We start from the raw sequence: 24187 nt of genomic DNA on the forward strand, positions 1-24187 counted from the left end.
GAACCCTGGTGACTCATCCATGTGATCCATCCGATGAGGGAATCAATGAAACTACAATGGTTGATAAAAACAATTTAATTACAGTGAAACTGCACAGTAAAGAAACAACACCACCACAGAGAACAGAGTTTGTGCATTGGTTTCAGCCCTTCCCTCTTCACTCCCAGAGTCAATGGAGCCTCTGTAGCAGCCACAGTCACAACCTGTGGGCTCTCAGGTAACACAGACTAGAGCTGTAATGCAACACTTAGTCCCATCGGAGACCGTTCAGTAGCTGTCTTCTCCTGCCTGTCCAATCGACTCTCAGCACTGCAGGTTGACCTCAATGGGGGCCACGATGTGTCTGTCTCATACAAAAAGCCCAGGGACAGCGAAACAACAAAGGCCGATGACGTATGCATTCATTCAGTCGATCCAACTTATTGTCACTATGTACAATTCATCTATGCTGGAGCTCGCAGTCTCCAGACATGTTTAACATCACGTATTATTTAATCCAGTGTCACGACTCCCTGTATGTGATATTATTAAAGATATTCTTTGCTGTAATAACACAAGACAGTGTAATAAATAATAATCAGGTGAGCTCCCATCATCTCATCAACACATGTTGGCTGATTCCACATACAGACATGAAGCTATTGCTTTTCAACTTGTTGCAGGAGGGATTGGAGGAATTTAATGTGGATTATAAAATGTAGTTTTCACCAAAGAGGACAAGTTTTTCTGCGTACCTCTCTGTATTTTTCTCCATAGCTTTGAAAAATTGTCACTTTTTGCATATAACATCCATGCCACCAGTGTAACTCCATTTTCGTCATGCTTGCCAAGCAACGACATGGACATTCACATGAAGACACGCGTTCACTCATAACAGAGTGGATTGCTAAGTGCAGTTTGAGTCTCTCAAACGACTGCTGTATGTTTGAAAGCCTTACATAGTCTACAGCCGCTGACCACAAAGTGATGCCTGGGGACAGACGTACACAGTCACAGAGAAAATCAATAGACTCACTCCTCTGATTAGAGAGGAAAACAGGCGGATGTTGGAAAAGAACATGATGACTGACCAGCAACTTAGCTCAGAGACCTCAGATAGGAAAAATTACATATAAACAACAAGTTCATCACATAAAAAACCTGCAACGTAATCAAATGTACGATTTACTTTTGAACGCAGCCCCGATTCCAATGTACAACGCTGCACTCATGACAAATTACGCAACAAATTACAATCTCTGAAATGTTCAGTATATTGCACTGAAAAAGTTGAAATCTTCTGAAGTAAAAAAAAAAATGAACGCACTATCCACAATTGGTCCACGCCACTCGACCGAGCCCAATGTTCTCAGTTTGGCCAAACCAGCGTGACGGTGAGTGGTTCAAGGTCCAAAGTACAGGCCTCAGTAGTAGTAATGCTGCATCTCTGTCCAGTTGGTGATCCAGTACTTTTTCTGTGGCTCCTCAGGCTGAAATCCCAGATTGAACTGATAGCGCTCAGCCTTGCGAATTTTCACCCCCCGGTGCTTTGGCATTATCCGATAGTAGATGGCTCGCTTGAAGAATCCAAGCTGGCGGGGAAAAGAGAGAGAGAGAGGAGAGGGTGACATTAAAGAGGATGCACGGCAGGAGAGCCGGGATTAATGACGTATGGAGAGGGAGATTTAGGATTCTGAGGAAAATCAGGTTAGGTAGAAGATAAATGCACACCGAGTATAAAGGAGAAGATAAAGTAGACAACAGACATAAATATCGGCAGCAAATGCACAGTCTGTATTAGCCTGAAACTGAAGCAGAGGAGCTGTTAGGTAGACAGTGGACATGAAAGAGAAAGAGAAAGTTAAGTGGTAAGCAACCCCAAAACAGTAGCCAAAAGAAAATCCATTTGGAGGGGTGTTATTACCCAAAAGCCCCACTGGTGTGTGCTGTTGGGGGGCCCATGGGGCCCCTCAGTAGTCCTCAGTCAGCCTCTCTGTCTCAGAGGGCTGGATCTTCATCTCAGCCTTCTGGGCTTTGGCCTCATACATCTCCCTCCTGTTGGCCCTCTGGAAGAAGCCACACTGGAGGCGGAGGAGGAGGTGGAGGAGGGTGCATGGGGGAGTAAGTCAAAGGTTAGACTAATGGAAGGTATATCAGTCAGATGAGTCATCAACGGCAATCATATAGTCCAGAGATTGCTGGTCTTGAACTGACTTTAAAAATGGTACATGTGCAGAGATTGGGAGATATTCAAATTCTGTAGAAATTCTGCAGAAAGAGTGTAATAGGTGCAGCGGTCTCACCTTCCAAAGTATAAGAATGATTATTCCGAGGAGTAGAATTCCCGCTACAGCTGCAGAGATGATGATCCATAGTGGGAGCTCGTAAGGAGTCTCCACCCCCTCCACTGGCTCTATGTCTACTGAGAACTACAAGAAAGATGGAGAGTCACGTAAAATCATCAGAAACAAATTAATGTTGCTCCAGGAATATCATAACAGCTGACCGAAAAGTGAAAAAGTCATTTATTATTATCATTTTTAAAGTAAATTGACGTTCTATTTTCAGTTTATTTTTTATTTCAAAGGTGCAATATGTAAGAAATTGCATGTTTTTCAGTTAACAATCCTCTCCCTCCTCTCTACGTCACCACATGAATGTGCAGCGGTAATCGAGGTTTGGAAAACATCATGCTTCGGGTTAACAACAGACCCTATAAAAATGTGAACCACCTGTGAGAAAGGCTGACTTCTCCCATGTGCAAGCTATGACATCATACAAACATGACTGGTCAGTTGCCATGACGATTCGGGAGCAACTTTAATGATGATGTTGTGGGCACAACACCAGCGCAGCGATGTCAGGTGTGCATCACCCACCTTGGTGGTCTCACTGTCCATCTTGATGGTTGGTTTATCTGTAATGAGCTTCAGTGTGGCTTGACCCTTGACCACGACTCTCAGGGCGTGGTTATAGTCCTGCAGGGGGACACACACGGCATCAAAACATGATCACAAAGAAGTCCCAGGGTTGTAGAAGCACAGGTTTACTCTGATGAAGTGCACAAAGCTTTATAGTTTATAGTTTTATGGTGTTATTCTAATTATTATTATGATTATCATCAGTTACAATGACTTTTAAATGAATGTAAACATAAGGGTTTTTTTTTTGAGCAAATGCTTTATTACAATATCACTAGATATAAGACGATCGTCTTTCTTTAATTCCATGGTACACCGCTACAACCCCACTGCGGAGCATAGGATTATATGGGAAACTTTTGGATTCAAATATCGCCAGAAGTGAGCAATGAGCACAGAATATAATAGAAGAATTTAATGTATAAAAGAATATGATGTAATGTTACTTTTTGACTTTGAAAATGGCAACAATGCTTAGACAGTAAAGCAATAGTTGACCAACAGGAGGTTTATCCCAGTAGTACACATCCTCTCAGCAAGAATGCAATTGTATTAAATGGATCAGCGAACAGTATCCTTCTGTGGTAGTAAATATGCTTATACTCATTACTGTTTTTCCTGAACCGAAGCAGGCAGAAGCCGTGGATGATTTTATTGAATTATTATCATTATCTGTAAGTGTGTGTGTGTGTGTGCGTGTGTCTGTAGCTGGTGAGCTAACCTCTAGCATTGTGCTGTTCCACAAACGGGAGCGGACATAAATCTTGGCTGAATCCGTCATGTTGAGCAGTGGACAGGTGAACGTGACGCAGCGTGCTGTTCCCTTGGAGCAGTCCTTTAACACACGATGAGAAAGAACAACTGTTATACAAGTGACACGAACGCGGACACCATTTTTCTTTTGCAGCCTAGAAGTGCTCAAGCTTTCGGGGGACTTCCAGTACAGTGTGAGATCCACTTCATCAGTCAGTGATAACACTGTATACTCCAGTATATGCTGAGTGAAAGTAGGTTGTTGCTGGTGGCAGCTAGCCGCGTGGCTCTTGGTCTGTCGGTCAGTCAGTGTACGAGGTTGAAATATCTCAGGAGCTATTGGAAAAGTTTCCATGGCATTTGGTACAGATATACATCATCCCTGGAGGATGTATCCTGCTGGCTTTGGTGATCTCCTGACTTTTCTTCCGGCCCCACCAGCAGGTTGGCATTTGTGATTCAGAGCGAAAAGTCTCAGCAGTTGCTGGATGCAATTTGGTGCACACATTCATGAATTCTGCGAGCGTTTGATAAGGCAGATTAACTTCTTACCAGCAAGTAGGTTTCCTTGCGAGGACCGAGCCTGATGGCTGCCTGTGGCTCAATAATATGTGGCTGGGTCGTATCATCATCCACCGCAATCTGCCGTTTAGTGCGCGTCCGTCCGCCTCCTGACAACTGGAAGACGAGGGAGGGAGAGGGGAAAAACGAAAGGAGGAAGCAGAGGAGACAGAGACATGACATCAGAGGGCTTGGGGTAATTACTGGTTTTGATAAAGACATTACCAAATTCTTCTCGGAATAGCATTGTCTTTTCCACTGTCTATATCTGGGCCGCACACGTTATGACTTTCTATTTGGGGCTCTGTGAGGTTTGTGTGTGGCGACGCACATGTTTTTTCCAAAATGTATTTCTGCACTGCTGTGGTTTGGCTTGGAGACCATTTTCACACCACTGCTCTACCACTCACATTTAGTCATGCTGCTCCGACCGCTTCAGTTCACACACGCGTCCGAATGAATTACAGGCACATGTAACCAGCCTGTGAACAGCACTGTACGCTCAACAGTAGCACAGTTAAACCTACATCTAGTCCTGTTTGCCTAGTTTAATGTTTGTACTGTTAACGTACATCACCCAAAGGTGTTTGAGCAGTATAATCATCCTATTTAAACTGTGAGTAACTGTCACACCCTAACCCTGACAGTATGGCTCTAGGGGTGGAAACTTACATTTACAGCTAATTAGCAAAAAGTTTGCATGCTATTACGCTAAGTAACATGGTGACATGGTAAACTGTATGTCTGCTAAACACCAATATTCCAGCACTGCGTCACACTTCATAATAACCATCGCTGATAAATGGTAAATTTATCGTTGAGGCAAAATATGGAAGAATTGGCCTATAGCATTTATCTTTATAATTCATGATTGTAGTTGCTGTTAGCTGGTTAGCTCAGTTAGCTCAGTTAGCTGTGCAACCAGCCGGACTATCAGGGGAGTGTTGGTGTTTATGCCGCTAACACAGGAGCTTTGGGAGAATGAGATTTTTAGGGCTCAACAGCCTCCTGAATGTTTTAAACCAAAATTCTTATTCTTTTTTTTTTTTTAAACTAGCTGTTAACAAACAATGAAGTGCTTTATAAACCATTTGTTAGGCACATTTCAAGGTTAATAAATATCAGTATATTATAATTCTATAATGGCTATCCACATAGTGTTACAGATGTACTACTCAATATTTATTCAACATTTCAGTTGCAACTTCACAATAAACAGTTGCTTAAACTCTGCTGATGGAGATGGTCCATCAGTGCCTACATTGGTATTTTTTTGCATCTTGTGATGTAATTTCTTGCAGTATTTTCAAATGCTTCATTTCCCTTAAATCTGTACAACCTCAGCTAAAAGGTCATGCAGGTCAAGAGACTTTCATCATAATTGATGAAAGTATTGAAATTCTGTCATAAACAAAAAATAAATGTATTTTCATTGCATTTTACGAAATAAACACACAAAAGATACTGATCCAAAACAATTCTGAGCGTAAAAACATTTACACTTATTGAAACTGTGTACATTTTTTAGTTTTTGAGTGTTTAGATAGCTACATCTGCAATTTCCTCATTGCCTCTATGCGTATTTTTGCTTATTGTGATGTAATTTCCTAGATTATCTTCAGATTTCTTCATATCCTTAAATATGTACAATCTAAATCAAAGGCTGTGTAAGTCAATAAACCATAATGACTGTAAAGATAAAAAAAAAGTAAACTACGTCGTAGAAATCAACCTGCTCCTGTACTCCTTTAGCTGTTTTTAGATTGATTTAAACAGGACTGTTCAAACGACGAGTCAGTGCAGGGCTGCCCACAGGAGATCTGTTCTCACAGGGTGAATAAATTATTCTATTAAGTATTTTATTGTTTGTTGCAATATAATAACTACTAACCACATTTTAATTAGCTATAAAGTTTCCATTTTTTAAAAGATGATTATCATAAAGGGTTACCCAGCGTTTTCACAGCGAGCATTTAAACTAGCTGCCGTTAGCATCGAGCTCAAAGCACCGCTGTGCTTCTGTACAGCGTCACAGAGCTGCTGGCATGGCTGCAGACTCATAGTCTTTGTGTTTTTTTCTTCTAGGCCTTTCATTTAAGTCAGTACCTCTCTCTGTTTATGTAACTGTGTTTGTGGCTTTTCAGTAATGGGACATTTTGGGATGTGCGTATGTCGTGGGTGTGGGCATGAGTAAACAGTAAAAAATGAAAGAACAGACATGTTTTGACATAGTTGACAGTGCACAGAGATAGGACAGACTTGATGAGAAAAGCACGACATATAAAGGTCCCGGGCTGAATATGAACCCAGGATGTTTTTATGTGGTTCATACAGTAGGAAGCTGACTCACTAGCATTGTTTTGTGTATTTTTATGTTTCTGTCAATATCCGTTTCAGGTTTACATGTTACCTCGATCTCATTCTGGACACTGTTTTAAGGTGTCCAAGATATATGGGCATAAACCTGAACAGCCAAGTGAGGGAATGAGAATGATACGATACACTTAAAAAGGAGGACAGTGTGGCTGTAAACTAAATCTAATAAAAGGATCCTTACAGTGAGGTTGAGCAAGTTGACAATCTCTCCAGGAGGGTTACATTCCACCTCGGATTCTCCCTCAACAACAATCTTCGTCAGGTACAGCAGCCACTTGCCGTTGGCTGCCTCAAAGGGCCACTCGAATTCCACGGCCAGGGTCCCCATGTCTCCCAGGGGCTGTCCCCTCATGTTCACCTAGTGGGTAAAAACATCAGCAGCACAAAAGAAAAAGGGAAACCTCAGTGGAAACCCAACGCATGGTGTGAAATAACAGTTAAGGCTGTGACTGTGCGACTCTGTAACCCCTAAATAGCATCCACCCCTCGTCATGCTTCCACCACAAACCATAGCTCACATAACAATCCCTTCCCCACGCAATATTAAACTTCTGAAGAATTAAAGTTTGGGCTTCAAAGACAGGGTGGAGATCAAGGAAATGTGGGTGAGTGGCACACATACTGCTGATGCAATATACAATCTTGGAGGTCTAATATAGTTCGAGTGGTCGAGGTGACTCACGTCGAAGGTGAACTCCACCAGACTGCCCACGTCACTGGTGTTGACCATGGCCGACTCGCCCATCACCGTCCCGCCAAATTTAGTTTGCACCTGCCGGTTCACCCTGGAGAGGGCGAGAGTTTAAAAATGATTTCTGTGCTCTTTACTGTACATACAGTGCATCATGTGTTGTTAGGTAATGGGACTCACACGCTGAAGGAGGGTTGGATGGTGTTTTCAACCAGCAGGGTCACATGCTCAGGCTTCAGGTCAGTCTGTTCACTAAGACTGAAGACAAGACCCTTATTACAACATTGTGTGCTAGCGCAATATTTAATGATTATAGAGCCTCAATAACCACTGAGAATGACAATGCAACTTAAATAAAAACAAAATGTTCTGCTGTGGGATCAAAACTGAGACGCAAGCCTTACACAAAACAGGAATACAGTGACGCATCACTGTCAAAGTCAAACACTTACGTCTCCAGAAGCAGCTGGGACTCAATCTTCTGTGTGTACAGGTTGATCCCTGACGTCTCAAACTTGAGAATAAGTTTCACCTGACAATAGAAGCGAGAGAATGACAAGTCTCAAACGTATCTCAGAGGAAAGCTGAAACCTGTCAGAATCTGTGAGCGAAAAATCCACAACAACAACTCAAACTTACCTTTTTGTTGCCTTTAAGCGGATTCCCCAGCTCACAAATCACTGTGTTGTCCAACCTGCATTGCACATCGTGGTCCTGAACACAAAGTTATCAATTCAAGTGACGGAAGATGCATGAGCGAGAGAGAGAATTGCAATAAAACTATTTTTACGTACTGGTGACAAACAGAAATGTAGTAACTGAACACATGTATAACCCAGGTATGTGTATGTACAACTAATGAATGGACATTTCTCAGTTGTCCGCTGCCCCCTAGTGGACGTACCTCAGACCTGACACCGGAGTATCTCAGTGCATCAGGGATGGTGATGTTGAGCATGGCCTGATGGGCGTCCTCACCCAGCTTCCCTTGACCAGGAAAGTTGGTCACCTCCACCTTCATCCCGATTATCTTCATATTGCTGTTGAACTGGAGTATCTGGGCTTTGTCCTGCCTGCAAACAGTGGGAAACATGTATTATTCATTCACTTTTTTGCAAAGATAATCAATATGTTGATGAAGGGTTCTCAGTCATCCAAGTCATGGTCATTCTAAGTGCTATATCGCAGGCAGCTGGACCATTTAGGTTAGCTTTAGACATTTTAGACATTTTGTGAAATATGCTTATTCACTTTCTTGGCAAGAGTTGGATGAGAGGACTGATACCACTCTCATGTCTGAAAGCTAAATATGAGGCTACTGATAGCAGCCACTTAGGTTAGCTCAGTGTGAAAGCTGGACACGGGGGGGAGACAGCTAGCCTAGCTCTGTCCAACAGTATACTGTAGAGATGCTGGTAGGTAGGTAAGCTAACCAGCTGCTGTCAGTAGATTCACATTTTTCATACAGCCATGAGAAGAATATCAATCGTCCCATCTAACTCTTGGCAAGAGACAAGATAAGCGTATTTCTCCACATGTTGAACTTTTCTTTCAAATGTCAAATGCTATTTGTGATCTTCATCTAAAAATATGGTTTCTGTAGCAGCCTTTAAAACCTGTATCAGTCAAAGAGGGCTTCATAATTCAGATTATCATCTCACCTTGGGTAGGACTTATTCTTTTCGTCAACAAACTCGGCCGTCATCTGCAGGTTACTGCTGCATTTGTTGTCAGAGCCACACTCCTTCTGAAAGTCAATCTGCAGGAAAAGGAACAAATAATATTATAACTCACAGGGAGACGAAGCTTCACGTTCTTTAGTTATTTAAATTGGGACGTATGAATGTGTGCAACGGTCCGTACTTCAGCTCTTTGGGAGAGGATCTGCTGCTGGCTGAAAATCGGGAAGGAGTCCAGGTTCTGCAGGGAACCTCCGGATTTAGTCTTCTGTTTTGTAACAACACTTAAGTTGAGGGAGAAGATTACCGGATCCAGTTTGTCCCTCACAGGCGTCTGTAGAATCATCCAAGAATCTTATATTACTTTTAATCACACGAGCACATGGAGATTGGGCAACATTGCCCGAGCAGAAAATAAAAACACACATTTATAAACGCGTGAAGACACAGTTATGTACACAATAACAACAACACTGTAGTAAATTTGTAAAGCCTTACCACTACAGTCAGTTTAAGATGAACACATTTGGATTTGGAAGCTGGCAGGCTCAGGCCGCCTTTTGACGTGGGACTACCGTCCAAGAAACGAACACGAGGGCTTCTTCTGCCCATGTCGGCCTCCACTGTGTAGTTCAGCACTTTACAAAGGAGGAAAAAACAGGGTACGTCACAGAACATACCAGCTAGAAATTGAAATTATCATTCATTTACACATTACATGGTTTGTCATTGAAAGAAATGAAATCAATAATTGAAATAAAGCTAGACTGCTTACTGATATTTTTCTTGAAGTCTTTGTTTCCATTGCTTAGTGTGAAGGACATACACAGGGTCGCTGTAATGCTGTAAAACACAGAAAAATTCATCTCTTCTCAAATACGATTCAATCAGTCAGTTTCAGAGTTAGACATTCTGCACAGACTTCTCACCATGGTGTATCTCCACATTCGTTAGGGTCGACGAGGGTTGGCTTAACAGTGAACTCCTGCTTAGTTAAGTGGATGACTGGTCGAGCCCTGAAAACAAATACAGCGAGAAGAGGATTCAAACTCAAGTCATAGTAACAACAATACACACGTTTACCATCTACATTCAAGTCATATACATATACATCAATTGCATGGTCGTGCCTCTCCTTGTATATTATAATGATCGCCAGGTAAAAGCTTTGTCCGTCAATTTCATATTTTCAGGAAGAAACGAGAAGTTTAGCTAATGCTACGCTAACATAAGAATATACAGATCAAGGCTAGTAGGTAATGGATATCGTGCCTCTGTGGGGGCAGCTCTACAGTTTTGAAATATCCTTTCAGACAAAACTCAAGATGTACATGATTTCAGTGGCCTCTGGTTGTTCTTAGTGGTTTTAGTCAGTGGCTGACTTTGTTGGCTATTGTTGTGACATCCACTTTAATTCCCACAGCAATTTGGTCGACTGGTTTAAACAAATACAATTTTCTTCATCTGAAAGGTTTTTTCAAAAACCTACAGATTACAGAACCTTGTCAATTAATACAATCTATTATAATACCTTATTTAAGTTAAATCAAGAAATTAAAGAGCAACACTTGCTCAACAATGTCACGCCAATGTTTATCACTCTTATGTCTACCTGAGCAGAGCCAAGCGGTCGTCCAGAGAGCCGACTAAGATGTCAGGGTAACCGTTGTCGTCCATGTCCATCCCTCCATTGATGGAGTAGCCGAAGGTCTGGAACTCTCCCACCGACTTACCCTCGATAACCTGCAGAGGGCAGCAATGACACATGAGACATCAAGACAAATCAATCTGGGTCCTTGATCTCTGAAGAGCATTAGTGGCTTAAAATCAGATGTTACCTGACTGGGCCGCTGTGAGATTCCCTCTCTACTTCCCATCCATATGTAGACCTTCCCGGTGTCGTGGAATGGCGCTCCCACAGCAAAGTCTGCAGACGGGAGTGAAATATTGAATGGGAAAGAAAGGAAAGGCAGGCCGCTGAGCTGAAACTAAAGGAGGTCTGTGTATGGAGTTTAGCACGCATAATGTCTTAATATACTTATAGTGAGGATTGGGCACTTTATTATGACTGCATCGAACATGGGGGCACCGGGAGGGGCAATTAAGCTGTGTTTTTTGTTTTGTTTTTTAAATACTGACAATCAAACAATCAATAATGTCATACAATAAAAGAGCACAAAAATACAGAGGTAATAGTGAAAATAATTATAGTAAAAATAAAGCGGCATGTGAGAGTGCCAAAATATGTCCAGTCCGCATATGTGTACATTTTAGAGTAACCAGTCATCAGAACCACATCATGTCACATCAAGGTCATTGGAGGGGACTTCCACTCAGAGAAGTGTCTTCCCTTTAGAAGCAGATTCTTCAGGTCTGCAGGTAAATAATCTAGAAAAGGTGTCCAGATCTTTAAAAACAGATCATCTTTCCCCTTTAAGACAGCCTGTAATCTTTCATGGGGTAGGGTGTTAAACACCTCTCTGTACCAAAGGGTAATACTCGGTGGGAAATCTTTAATCCAGTTGTGTAAAATGCACTTCCGAGCAATTACATTCATTTTAATGAGACTGATCCGACCCATCAGAGACAGTGGGAGTTTGTGCCAGCGCTCTAAATCCTTTTTAATTGATAAGCATATTGGGGCAAAATTTAATTTCGACATATCCTTCAAATCGGGGGACACTTTTATTCCGAGATATGTGAAACCACTAGCAGTCCATTTAAAAGGGAAGTCGTCCGCAACATCAGTTCAGCTCAGAGTGCCCAGTGGCATAGCTTCAGATTTAGTAAAATTAATCTTGTAGCCCGATATGAGACTAAATTCGTGGAAGATTTTAAGAACCGCAAAAATTGATTGTCTAGGGGACGTCGTAAATAAAAGGATATCGTCAGCATACAAGGCAATTTTATGTTCCACGTTTCCCATCTGCACTCCCCTGACCTCAGTATGCAGCCGTATACCTTCAGCTAATGGTTCTAATGCTAGGGCAAAGAGGAGTAGACTAAGCGGACAGCCCCGGCGAACGCCTCTTGCCAAAGGGAAAGTTTCGGAACGCCATCCATTTGTTATCACACTAGCTGTTGGGGAGTGGTATATGGTTCGGATCCACTTAAGGAAATCCCCCCCCAGTCCCACTCTCCCCAGTACATCAAACAGGTAGCCCCATTCGACCCGGTCGACGGCTTTTTTAGCATCTAGGGAGATGGCCAGAGCTTTCTGTTTCTTCTGAGAGGTAAACTGTACAATATTCAAAAGCCTTCTCATGTTGCTAGTTGAGAAGCGCCCGCGAACAGAACCTGTCTGTTCCGGGTTAATAAGAGTTGGGAGTAAGTCTTCTAACCGCCTGGCAAGGAGTTTTGAGAGCAGCTTACTGTCAACCGATATCAGACTAATAGGCCTATAAGAGCCACACGCATCAGGTGGTTTGTCTTTCTTCAAAATTACAGGAATACTGGCAAGGTTTAAAGTGGGGGGGAGATAGCCAACTAATATCTTACCAAATGTTTTATAAAATTCAGGCCCAAAGCCATCCGGTCCAGCGGCCTTACCTCCCCTGAGAGTGGATATAGCCTCTGAGACTTCATCCTTGCTTATCGGCCGACATAGAGCCGCCTGTTGTTCATCGGATAAGGACGGGAGCCTTATCTTATTCAGAAATTCTGCTCTAGCTTCGTCAGAAGATGTACATTCAGAGCTATAGAGGTCTTTGTAGAACAGTCTCATGACTTTATTTATATCGGCTAATTTAAAGTGCCTAGATCCATTTTTATCTAAGAGGGAGGAAATTACATTTAACTCGGTTTTATTGCAAGCAAGGCGCGCAAGCAACCTACCAGGTTTATTGCCGGACTCATACAATCTGTGTTTTGCAAAGAAAATTTGTGTCTCCGCTTTCCTGGTTAATAACTGATTCAAGGCGGATCGGGCGGCTTCAAGTCGTTTTGCCAGATAACTACTACCAGTTTGCTTGAATTGAGTTTCCAAGTCAGCTACATTTTTTTCCAGTTCTAATTGTGTCTTAAGAGCCTCTTTTTTCCATGCTGATGTGTACGATATAATAGCTCTCCGTATGTATGCCTTCCCGGATTCCCACAAAACAGAAGGGCTTATATCTGGAGTTTTGTTTATAGCTATAAATTGCTCCCATTCTGTAGTAACATAATCAACAAAACGATGATTGCTTAATAAAGTGGGGTTCAGCCGCCAGTGTCTGCAAGCTGGATCTCTATAAGGAGGGGAGATGGTTACACTGACAGGGGCGTGATCAGAGAGAGACTGGGTGCCGATTGTGCAGGTCTCTATCCTATCCAAAACAAATCTTGAAGAAAGGAAATAGTCTGTTCTTGAGAAAACATGATGAGGGATTGAAAAAAATGTATAGTCTTTATCTACAGGATGTTAAATCCTCCACACGTCATATAGATCCAAGTCAGTAACAAATTCACGCAATTTTACAGATTTTTGCGACAGAGTAGAATGAGGGGGAGACCTATCAATATTTGGATTCGAAACACAATTAAAGTCACCTCCAAGAAGTATATATGGGGACGAAAATGTGGCCAATTCTGACAGAAGCTGTGGGACAAAAGAAGCATCATATGTATTTGGAGCATATAAACATCCAAAAATAACAAGCTCCCTATACAGATAGCCAGACAGAAGTACATAGCGGCCATCTTTATCTGTTATAATTTTATCAAGAGTGAAAGGCAGGCTGCGATGTAGGAGAATAGCAACCCCCCTACTTATTGAGTTGTATGAGGAGTAGAACACCTGACCCACCCAGCTCCTCCTTAACTTAATATGTTCTAAATCTGTAAGGTGGGTTTCCTGGAGAAAGGCTACCTGACATTTTTCTTTCTTAAGGAAAGCTAGAATCTTGTGGCGTTTGACGACATGGTTGATACCTTTCACATTGAGTGAAACGACTTTAAGATCACTCATGAAATAAGTAGAATAAAATAAAAATAAAAAATACACAGGTAAGAAAGAGAGTTATAATGCACTTAGTAGACACATGGGCTGTAGCAAAATACAGTACATGCACAAAAAAGCAAGAGATAACAGAATGAGTAAGACTGTCTATGACAATCCATCCCCAAACGATGGATTGCATCCCGATGTAACCACCACCACCCCCAAACAAATGTTGCGTTCAGAGTCGTACCTTGGAAACCGTCTTGGTTGACATCCCCAATGGCAGCCACTGCAAGGCCGAATCCAGAGTTCGACGGACCCTTCAGCACCACGGTGGCTGTCTTTTGGAACGATCCATTCTCATTCATGAAGATGTACACTGCTCCCCCCTGATCCTTCATCCGGTCGAAGTAAAACGGGGCGCCAACGATCAGGTCATTCCAACTGGAGGGAAAATATCCCAAAATATACATTAATATGAAAATACAAACACACACATACTGTACCAGAGGAGGACCTACAGAAGGTTCCCTCATGCATTAAGGCAGACACGTGACTTCACCATGATGTCATGATGAACACCTTATCTCAGCTGCTGGAAGGACAGGTTTTCGTCTCTCATCTAAGCTCATATATACATCATGCATTCTCTGCATAACAGGGCAGATCATAGCTGCAGAGCACTGGAGCATGAGGCGGCTTAAGAGATACAGTTACAGACACGTGCAAACATAACACTTCTGCTTTCCTCCTTTTCTGTCTGCAAAATTAAGATCTATAAGCAGTTGGTGCTTTAAATATGGCATTAAATGGGAGATTATTTCTAAATGAATGGGCTCCTTTGGGCCCCTGTGATGAAAGATGGAGGACACTTTAGATTTTGATTAAAAGTGACTTAATTTGGAGGATTAGGGCCACTGAAAATTGTTTTTGGGGTTCTGCCTTCTTCGTTTTTCACAATTCTGACTTTTTTCTCAGAATTAAAGTCAGAGACAAAATAGTCTGAATTCTGAGATTTAAATCAGAATTGTGAAAGTTAGATTTTAAGTTTACAGTGGCCCTAATCCTCTTCTGTAATTCTCAAACCGAGGACATAATGGATAAATAAAGCAGTCTCTTTAGAAGAACGTCCATTATGCATTTGAACTTAATCCCTGTCCTTGTGATACGCAGCAGTAATCTAATCAGGTGCACAGTGGAGGGCCCTAAATGTGCTATACAAGACAGAAAAAGCTAAAGATAGTGTAACATTTTCAGTGTTCAGAGACGCACTCGTCATTGTTGAGGTCGGTGGAAGCCAGGCTGCTCCCGAAGTACGAGCCCACTTGTTCCCCGGGGATGGTGAGTTCCAGCTTGATGTTTGTGTCTGTCATATTCCCCAACATCACAGAGCCCTTGGATTCGTCCCTGGGAGACCCTGTCACCACTGTATATTTGTCACGACTCAGAAGCTTTTTATCCTCAAGAACTGAATAACCTGCGGATGAAAGCATCAGAGATTCACTGTTAAACTGTCATCCGACAGCAAACCAGAGCTTTTTGAGTACCACAGATAAGATGGCATGTACTGTAATATAGCTAACACTGTAATGAATGGATACATCATCTTGCTTTGTATGGTTCTTTTACAATTTACACTGACAGAAAAATGACTGAAACAGTTCATTGATAATCAAAATAGTTGGGTATAAGTTTCTTTTCGAGCAAATAATAGCTTGATTTAGTATGCCCTAGATGCCTTAGAAGCATGAACTTTTGTCCACAAATGATTTTACAATAATCAGATGCAAAACATACTGAATATTTACCCATATAACGGTTTCGTCTTTGTTTCGTTTCGCTTTGCCATGCAATCTGTTTGTCCCAGACATTCAGTGGATCTGGATCTCTCCATGTCACATGAACATTTCCTTTATAACAAAGCAGAATTAGACAACAGTGTTATGTCTGCTTGGTGCACAAAGAACAGGTTTCCCAGACAGAGAATAATCCCAGTGTTAGACTAACACTAGAATTTAGCAGACTTGCTCAGGCTTTAATCCCAGTCTGTGCAACCAGCCCATTATTTCAAAAACAAAACGCACTCTTTTTGCCGTTAACTCCTCAGTGCCTACCTTGCCACGAGAAGCTGCCTGGAGTGCCGACGTAGACGTCAGTCTCTGTTATGCCGCCTGAGATGCCCAGGTTGCACATGCCCTCTAAATTCATGTCAAAGTTGGGGTTGCATATCTCGTTGTTATCCTGCCAGAGGTCGTTTGCGTCGTAGGTCAGGTCATTACTCCTGACGTAGCACTTTCCTACCATCCGCCGCTGCGCCTCGATGCCACCTTGGATACGCACATAGCGATGCCCGCATGCCTGGACACCAGAGGACAGTGTGCATAAACTGTATAACTGCTCTAACTTCAGTCAAATCTGGCAACCTCTTCTAATAATGTACCCATCCCGCTATTTTTTTTTTTGCCATTTTGTCCCCATTAAATCATTGAATACTGTGTTTTGGACTAAATATGTTACTAAAATATCTAAAAAATGTAACATCTAACATCTAACAATGTATTTAAAACTGTCTTAAAATACGAAATAAGACGTTGCCCTGCAGTGTCTAGCAATAAAAGACGTTTTAGATGTGTGTTCTAGTGTATTACAATTTAATATTAAAGCTGCAATATGTACTTTTGGAAAATAAATTCAGAAACTCTAGGTAACTAAAGGTAATACTTACATCTGATAAGGTAATAATACAAACTCAGAAATATTTATTTCCATAACTGAATAAACAAGCTGTTCTCAGAGGAAAATAAGGTCACTGTTTGAAGCTAGAAAGGTGGCAGGGTCCGCCAAATATAAACAAAGTAAAACAATATGTTTTTAAGTTTGTTCTGTCATCATTCAGTCACTTTGTTTATTTAGTTTGTTTAGACATGAAAATCAATCAATGAGGATTTTTCTCTTCTGATAACATTTCTTCCTGTAACCAAATGGAAAGAATATAATGGTTCATCTACCAATATATCTACCTCTGTATATTCATTGTTCAGAATTGGAGAAAAATTTCTCAAAAGGTAAAAAAAATATTTGTCTTTGCTTCGTGCGTGCTGAGTGTAACATCTGTTTTTCAGCAAGCGGCACTAAATTTTGCAACTGTCAATGAGTCATCTGTGACAATAAACATTGAAATTTGAAGGGTTTTATCCCTCTGCCTCTCCTCGGTGCTACAGTAAATGTTACCCTGCGCATAATATGCCACCTGTGACACTGACTAACAGAGTAAAACAGGATGTTGTCTCACCAGCACGCGGCCCGCCGGCAGGTCTCTCTGACTGGCCACTGTCACACCCAGCCACATGCCCTCCACCATCTCAGTTGGGTCCGCTGTGGATGTGTCATACCGGTTGGGTCAGGTGTGAGAATTACCATTACAATTTTTTAAAAGGTTGATATCATGCAAATAAGTATGCACACCACAGCCCAAACAGCAACCCACGCTCCGTTCAGCCTGGCTCATGCCCTGACAAATATTTACCACAAAAATGCAGCAACTCGAACCTCAGGATCAAAAGTGATGAGGAATCCTTTTATTATGGTCTCCTTACTTTTAGCCTCCGGTGGGCCTATTCACCTCCACGTAGAGGAGCGGCAAGTCTATAAGTTAATAACCTTCAATTAAGAAAGGATGCGCCTCGAAGTTTCACACCCTGGAGCTCAATGTGTAGGTGCAGCAAATGTTTGTGAATGCTAAAGAACACGCTGGGTGATTTTTTTGACACACTTCAGCCTTGATGAATTAAGAGGGAGCCGGCTGACTATCATTTGCGTGTGATTATTTACAGTTGCTCACATAGCAATCAGGCAAATCCCCTACAGAATCCTGTATGTGTTGTGTGTATGCGTGGGAAATTCCACCGATTTCACACATAAAGGTCAGTTTACTCATCATAGTACAACTAAGCCTGTGAAAACCCTTCTGTGGCTCTCAAAGAGGGTTTTTCTAGTCTGAGAAAGTAACACCTTATGATGTCGTCAGACTCATCTTGGTTTGGGCTTATGGCCATGTTGGACAGGGTCACTTCCTCTCCCACTCTCCCTCATAGTCTGCTCAGGTAGTCTACAGACAGCAGTCAACTCACTGTGTGCTTTCAGGCTCACTCAAATCACAAACTGGACCTTTACATACCCAAATGACTTATCACATGTGGGAGCTCTGCTTACTTTTGCTGACCAGGTCCATTCTGAAGCAGTCACTGGTGTCAGTTGTAATGGGACAGGAGTAGACAGCACCTGTTTCATTGACATTTGGTAGAGATAAAGATTTCTCTTTGGGTGCTCCTGCAAGAAGCCTGTGCACACAGAGAAAAACAAAGAAAGATACAGATAAAGACTGTTAGATTGTATCAGAGCTTTGTCACGGTGTGAGACAGCACAACACAGAGACAGTCGCAGCAACATAACACTGGATGATTCACAGGTAATACTTCTAGTCTAAACACAGACAGGTTTGAGTTGCAGTACCGGAGATAAGAGAACCTATGAGGACTTTGGTATTACATTTAAAGCAACTGTTCTACCTTAAAATAACAGCGTTAGAATCATTTTGATGGTACAGTGACTTGTAGTAGGGTGAATGGTGTCTCTGTCTCAGCCACTCTGCCCCCTCTCACTTGTGCCTGCACAATGTAACTTCCATTAGCGGGTAGAATCACAGTGCGCAATGCTTCAAGGCAGTAGCCTACAGCATACAAAAAACTCCAACTATTTGTGGTTTTGGTGAAACGTACTGTATCATATTTGATGGCAAAGAATATTTTCTGCTTTTCCCTATGATGTCCTCCGGTTGCTCTGCCTCAACTCACTGTGAGTTTCCCGAAAGCAATCTGTGGCTGCTGCAAGTTAGCTCTGCTATCTGACTCTGCTTGGATCGCTATCACAGGGGCTCCAATGGGCACCATAACTGGAGCCGAGCAAACGGGGGCAACGGAAACAGGTTCAGCAGCCTCCGCAGACATCATGGCAAAGGTGAAGAGACCAAAAAGGATGTTGACGGAGGAAGCTAACGAGATAAAAAGAGACTGAGCAAAGGCAAGACCAGAGAGCTCAACCAGATAAAAGGCTGCAAGACACTGACCTCAGTAGCTAGCGGTTACTCTGGTTATATGCTCCCCCCTATTTGCTTGCAGTATGAATTCAAGAAGTGGCCGTCCATCTTCCACCCAGCATTTAGCAGTCCAATACTTTGCCCTAATAAAGTGTATGAATTATTAAGGGTGACGCCTTAGACACTGAGTATACACTCGGCCTCACACACACACACACACACACACACACACACACACACACACACACACACAGACTGAGGCAGTTAAAGTGGAAAGAGTGGAGCAGTCAGAGCATGACCCGTGACAAGTCTGGGCATCTCACACACAACCTAGCTCCTCGGTGATGGACCTGATCTTTTTGTCCACTCACCCAGGCACGCCCTACATCAGCACCTTTTAACACACCACAGAACTTTGAAGTAGAGGGATTACTCCCTCCACAAGGCTCTGCTGGGACACACTGTTTACTGTCAGCATGAGATTTATTAGCTCCACTTTGTAGGCGGGAGGTGCCGACAGTCTTGTTTACAGCGAGGGTGACACATGGCCTGTTGTACTATATAGGGGAAACTAAAGCATATAGTAAAATGCAGAATTTAGGTTTCCTTTTAATCAAACTTTCTGGAGGTGTTCACGCGTTCATTGTGGATGAATGCTGACATGTTTCTGGCCGTGGTGGAAAGTAGAAGAAGGTGAGTCAAGCTGCTAGTCAAGCCTGTGGCCATACTAAGTGCAAGGGCAGCTACTTCCCCTCACACGCTCTGATAAGTAAGAACAAATAGAGATAACACCTTTACAGTAAGGTCGTTGCGCCAATTAAAGTGTCTCTTATGAGTCATTCCTTCATTGTTCCAACTTGATATGATGGAAGGATGAGGCATACTCAACTATGGCAAGAAAACATTTTCATAGATCTGCTCACACATTACTCACAGGTAATGCGGTGGGTTTTCATGCTAGTCAAACACAGTGAAACTGTGTACCAGCCTCTACCACTTCTCTATTTATACACACCCTTATATAGACAAAATGCCCACATTCATGCTTTAATCTAATCATGAGAATATCTCAAGAGCCCAGACAGAAATATTTTTTCTTTGATGCGTCACCTGAACACGAACAGACAGAAAGTTTGTCCTTGCGTGGAAATCACTCATGTGAGTTTGTTTGTACTGATGATCTCGGATCAAATTACCCTATTACTGAATTAAAACTCGACCATCTGGGCGATGGAAAGATGTCTAATCTGAGTTCAGGTCGGTAATGTATTTACCCACTGGTGCCCTCGTGTGAGGAAAAAACGCAGCAAAGGTGCCCACTCGGATGCCCTATGGTAGATAAAACATGATAAAGTTTTGTGTGTACCGGTGCCCCATGGCTTAGAGCTGGTGCCTTTAAAAAAAATAAAAAATCACCCCAGCCCCTCATACATCCAGAGTCAGTGACCCTTAACTAGTCTCATTACATCCAGGCTGAAATGTAATTTGGACCAGAACTTGATTAAAGTGACCACACTGCCAGACTACAATATGACAGCCGCTAGCTTTACACTGACTATTTTCCACTGATGCATGAAAAACATGCAGCCTCCAGCTACGTCTGCATCATTTGAAACAGAAAGGTACAATTATCCTGTCTTTCTGCTACCAGCTGGGCTTTATCAGCAATGAATCAATTATCTTGCCACAGTGATGACAACCAGGAAGAGCCAAGATGGCCTCTGAGGGCTGGCAGTTTCCAGCGGACCGGGAGGAAGAGGTCTTGGTTCAGGTAATCATTCAGTAATGTAGACAGCACCTGAAATTCCACAGAGGTTTGTAGTCGTTAGTGGGGCTGACAGATATGTGGAGTAGCAGGGCCACAGAGTCCCACTGTGAGTGTGGAGGCCCATTCTGTACATGTGTGCTCCCATACTACGCCACATGCTACTCACCTTTCTACTTCCATAGCCATTAAACGAGAAGTCATGGCCACACAAAATGTTTCTCAGCTGTTAACGACACAGTGTCTCAAAACACTCATGTACAAGGTTGGCCGTCCTTGTGGGAAAATCAAGCCACAGTTCCCAAGCAGAAAAGGCAAGGCTGTTATAAAACACTTAGAGGCCAGTGAGTGCGGACTTTGCTCTCACAGTTATGAAGAACTGGTGCACGGTGCTAATCACACGTGCTTTAGGGAAGCTTGGCTGGCACAGTGCTTGCTGCAGCACACGGGAGGAAAAGGCCCAGTCCGACTCGACTTTATAAACATTGTCACTGTCGCCTCACCGTCTCATTAGAGCCGCGATCACCTGGGTTTGTTGTGAAAATGTAACCCTGTTGATCAGTGCCATGAGGCAGCAGAGGCAGCTTCAGAAGAGACATATGCTCATTTTCAGGTTCATATTTATATTTTAGGTTATTACTAGAATAGGTTTACATGCTTCGTGCTCAAAAAACACATCAGTTTTCTCATACTGTCCAGTGCTGCAGCATTTTATCCCCCCTCTGACTGAAACACTGGTTTAGCTCCTGTCTCTTTTTTACATAGTGCACCTTTAACCAGCACAAACATGTTTCCATTGGTTGCCTCTGAACTTCATGGTGACAACAAGACTGGGGGAGAAATGGACCCAGCCAAGACATATTCTGGCACATAATGAATGATAAAGCTACACAGGTATTGTTTGTATAGGTTAGTTTTTGTACCTCATCTAAATTGCATCAAGAAAGCGACCAAGTGCATTTCTCAAAATGTTGAACTACTACTTAAACAGGACCCCTAACATAGCCTAAACTCTCCTTGCGATAATAATGAGTGAAAGATTACTCTCTTCAAATACACTGCAAGCCAGCTAGACCAAACACTAGGTGAAAACCTCTCTCCAAATGTCAACAGAAAGGGCAGTTTTTCAAATGAATGACCTCAAGTCTGTCACTTTATGTGTGTGGACTTGAAAGGATTTCTTCAGTCTTCTCGACTCATCCATAAAAATCACCAAAACCTGAGTTACAACGCGTTGACTCGGCCGCGCCGACACACCTCATGTCCTGTCCTGCTCTGACTGCAACAATGTGTGCTCTCCTCCTATCTCCCTCCCTGCTCATCACCTCCTCATAAACAGGCTGTCAAAGGCCCAGAGAAGGGAAGAGAAGGGAAGGGAAGGGGGGCACCAGCAGCTGCATTCCTCCTCTGAGGACATGTTGAAATTCGCCCCCTCTGCCTAACAAGTGATCCGAACGGCTGGCTAAACCAAACATTTACTGCGGCAAACACACCCAGCCAAGGTGAGAGCGTGTCTGCATTCTTGCCATTTGCGAAAAACTCTCATGAGAAGGGAGTTGGATGAGCTACTGGATATACAGTAGTTCATCTAATATCAGTGGTGTTTGGTTAAATAAACAGGGGTCAACTTATCCAGTCATCTGCACACCAAAGCTCCTGACAGCGGCAAAAACCAGAGTAGAGGGAAAAGCGTGGGAGTGATGGAAAGGAGGAGAGAGGAGCGGCTAGAACTGAGGGTGGAAGAGAAAACACTACAAGGTCTTGTCAGTTTTGTAAACAGAAATCTGTCTATAAGTCAGTCAACACAACACATGTAGTTATCTGGTAGTTGATTAAATGAAGCCATAATCTCTTTGGCTCTCTGACTCAGGAGGGTACCCCCAAAAACACTGGTGAGTGCTCTTGAGGTGACCCACCGCACACACCTGGTGCCCTGTCTATTCTTTCACCCCTGCCCCTCAAACATCCTGAGCCCGCCACTGCTCTCGCCCCCACCTGACTGCGTCTGACTCAGAATAACGTCAACAACACTGAACCCGGTTAAACCCAACTTAATTAAACATGACTAACCCCTTTTGGATGGCATTTTCACTCAATCTCAGCGGGTTTCGCAAGATTTACAAGAACAGACAACGTGCAGGAGCAAAAATGTCGTCACTTGGAGTACATTCATCTTCATCTGAGCGCACAGGAGTGTGGCCAGACACATGATGTATAATACTAGCGCACAACTCCTCACCCTGCTGCCCTCGCCTTAAATGTCAAGAGGTATAAATATTTAAAAATGGGTAAGTGGGAGACAAAGAGAACAAGAAAGAGCTCTCTGCTTCTAGCTCTCTACAGACGGTCTGTAGTGTAGTGTGCCAAACACAAGTGATGCATCACCTGTACAGATAAGGCTTAGGGCGACCTGTTTGTGGCAGGGTGTGGCTGTGGCCCTCAGGGCAAAGAAAGAGGAAAACCTCCAGCTTTATTTTAAACAACCTCAGGGCTCAACTTTTTTACAAACCACTGATAAAGATCAACAAAAAAGTCATCTTCTATCAATGTCTTCTTCTACAGTATTTTATGGCACAGTATACAAATTCTACTGATGATAGTTTAAGTGAATTGATGCATTTTAAAGGAGCAATATGTATGAAAAAAGCTTTTGTGCTAGCGCTGTGAATGCCAACACGTTAGCGGTTACGCTAGTAATATACTGCTATGCCTATTTGTTTTGGGCATTAATTGGGCTTGTGGCAAAATCTTACATATTGCACCTTTAAACAGCATGATTCGAGTTTTAGACGAGTCATGATTCTGCTCTACAACATCATGTAGCGCAGCCACGGGTCTACTTCTTCTGCAGGTAAAATGTGATAAGTCAAGCTGCTGCTGTCAGAATCTCTGAAAGCAAGCAGACACACAGATACTGCCTCTGGAAACAAGGTGTTCTTTGGTAGAGGATACAGGGGGTTGAATTATTGGAAATGAACGGAGGAGGCTCATGATGGGAAGAGGAGAGAGAATTTAAAGAGAATTGCGAGTCGGTGTCAGATGTGTGGTCATGACGTCTCCATCTCCAAGAGCTGCCCTTTCATTCACGGATCAGGAACTGGAGAGCACAGCCCTCCTGCCTTGAGGGTCTAAGGACAGAGGATGTCGTTCACTGTACAGATTGTAAAGCCCACGGAGGCAATGTGATTGTGATTTTGGACTATATAAATAGAACTGATTTGATTTGTCTATGGTGACCACAGCAGGTATTTTAAGCTAAAACATGATCTTTTCCTAACCCTAACCCGTGTTTCTTATGCCTAAACCTAACCAGAGCATAAGTGCAGCACTGTCACAACATAAAATTGAAAACTGATCCTAAAGAAACTTAAGTAGCAACAAAGAAAATGCAAAGTTTCAACAAATCTGTGCGGAAACGTACACCGCCAACATTTATTCCACTGATCGGG

General features: G+C 42.7%; 1 protein-coding gene across 2 annotated transcripts in view; it reads right to left on the minus strand.

Moving 5' to 3' along the window:
• Positions 1–60: 60 nt before the first annotated feature.
• Positions 61–24187, minus strand: part of itga3b (integrin, alpha 3b) — a 32148-nt gene continuing 8021 nt past the window's right edge. The window contains exons 2-26 of one of the 2 annotated variants that reach the window (XM_084342096.1): positions 18091–18218; positions 17171–17253; positions 15993–16236; positions 15687–15788; positions 15151–15355; positions 14129–14322; positions 10799–10887; positions 10573–10703; positions 9890–9976; positions 9736–9803; positions 9459–9598; positions 9145–9294; positions 8943–9040; positions 8186–8354; positions 7921–7995; positions 7734–7813; positions 7462–7539; positions 7273–7375; positions 6772–6948; positions 4206–4331; positions 3622–3735; positions 2859–2957; positions 2283–2408; positions 1904–2060; positions 1438–1571 (exon numbers count right to left, since the gene is read on the minus strand). In XM_084342096.1, coding sequence (XP_084198222.1) covers positions 1950–2060; positions 2283–2408; positions 2859–2957; positions 3622–3735; positions 4206–4331; positions 6772–6948; positions 7273–7375; positions 7462–7539; positions 7734–7813; positions 7921–7995; positions 8186–8354; positions 8943–9040; positions 9145–9294; positions 9459–9598; positions 9736–9803; positions 9890–9976; positions 10573–10703; positions 10799–10887; positions 14129–14322; positions 15151–15355; positions 15687–15788; positions 15993–16236; positions 17171–17253; positions 18091–18218 — 2977 coding nt within the window. In that variant the 3' untranslated portion in view covers positions 1438–1571; positions 1904–1949. Of the gene's footprint in view, positions 1572–1903; positions 2061–2282; positions 2409–2858; positions 2958–3621; positions 3736–4205; positions 4332–6771; positions 6949–7272; positions 7376–7461; positions 7540–7733; positions 7814–7920; positions 7996–8185; positions 8355–8942; positions 9041–9144; positions 9295–9458; positions 9599–9735; positions 9804–9889; positions 9977–10572; positions 10704–10798; positions 10888–14128; positions 14323–15150; positions 15356–15686; positions 15789–15992; positions 16237–17170; positions 17254–18090; positions 18219–24187 lie in introns of both variants that reach the window. The other variant, XM_084342095.1, reaches the window with a different exon arrangement.

The sequence above is a fragment of the Pagrus pagrus genome (assembly GCF_965226575.1).
Source record: "Pagrus pagrus genome assembly, chromosome: 21".
Taxonomy (NCBI): domain Eukaryota; kingdom Metazoa; phylum Chordata; class Actinopteri; order Spariformes; family Sparidae; genus Pagrus; species Pagrus pagrus.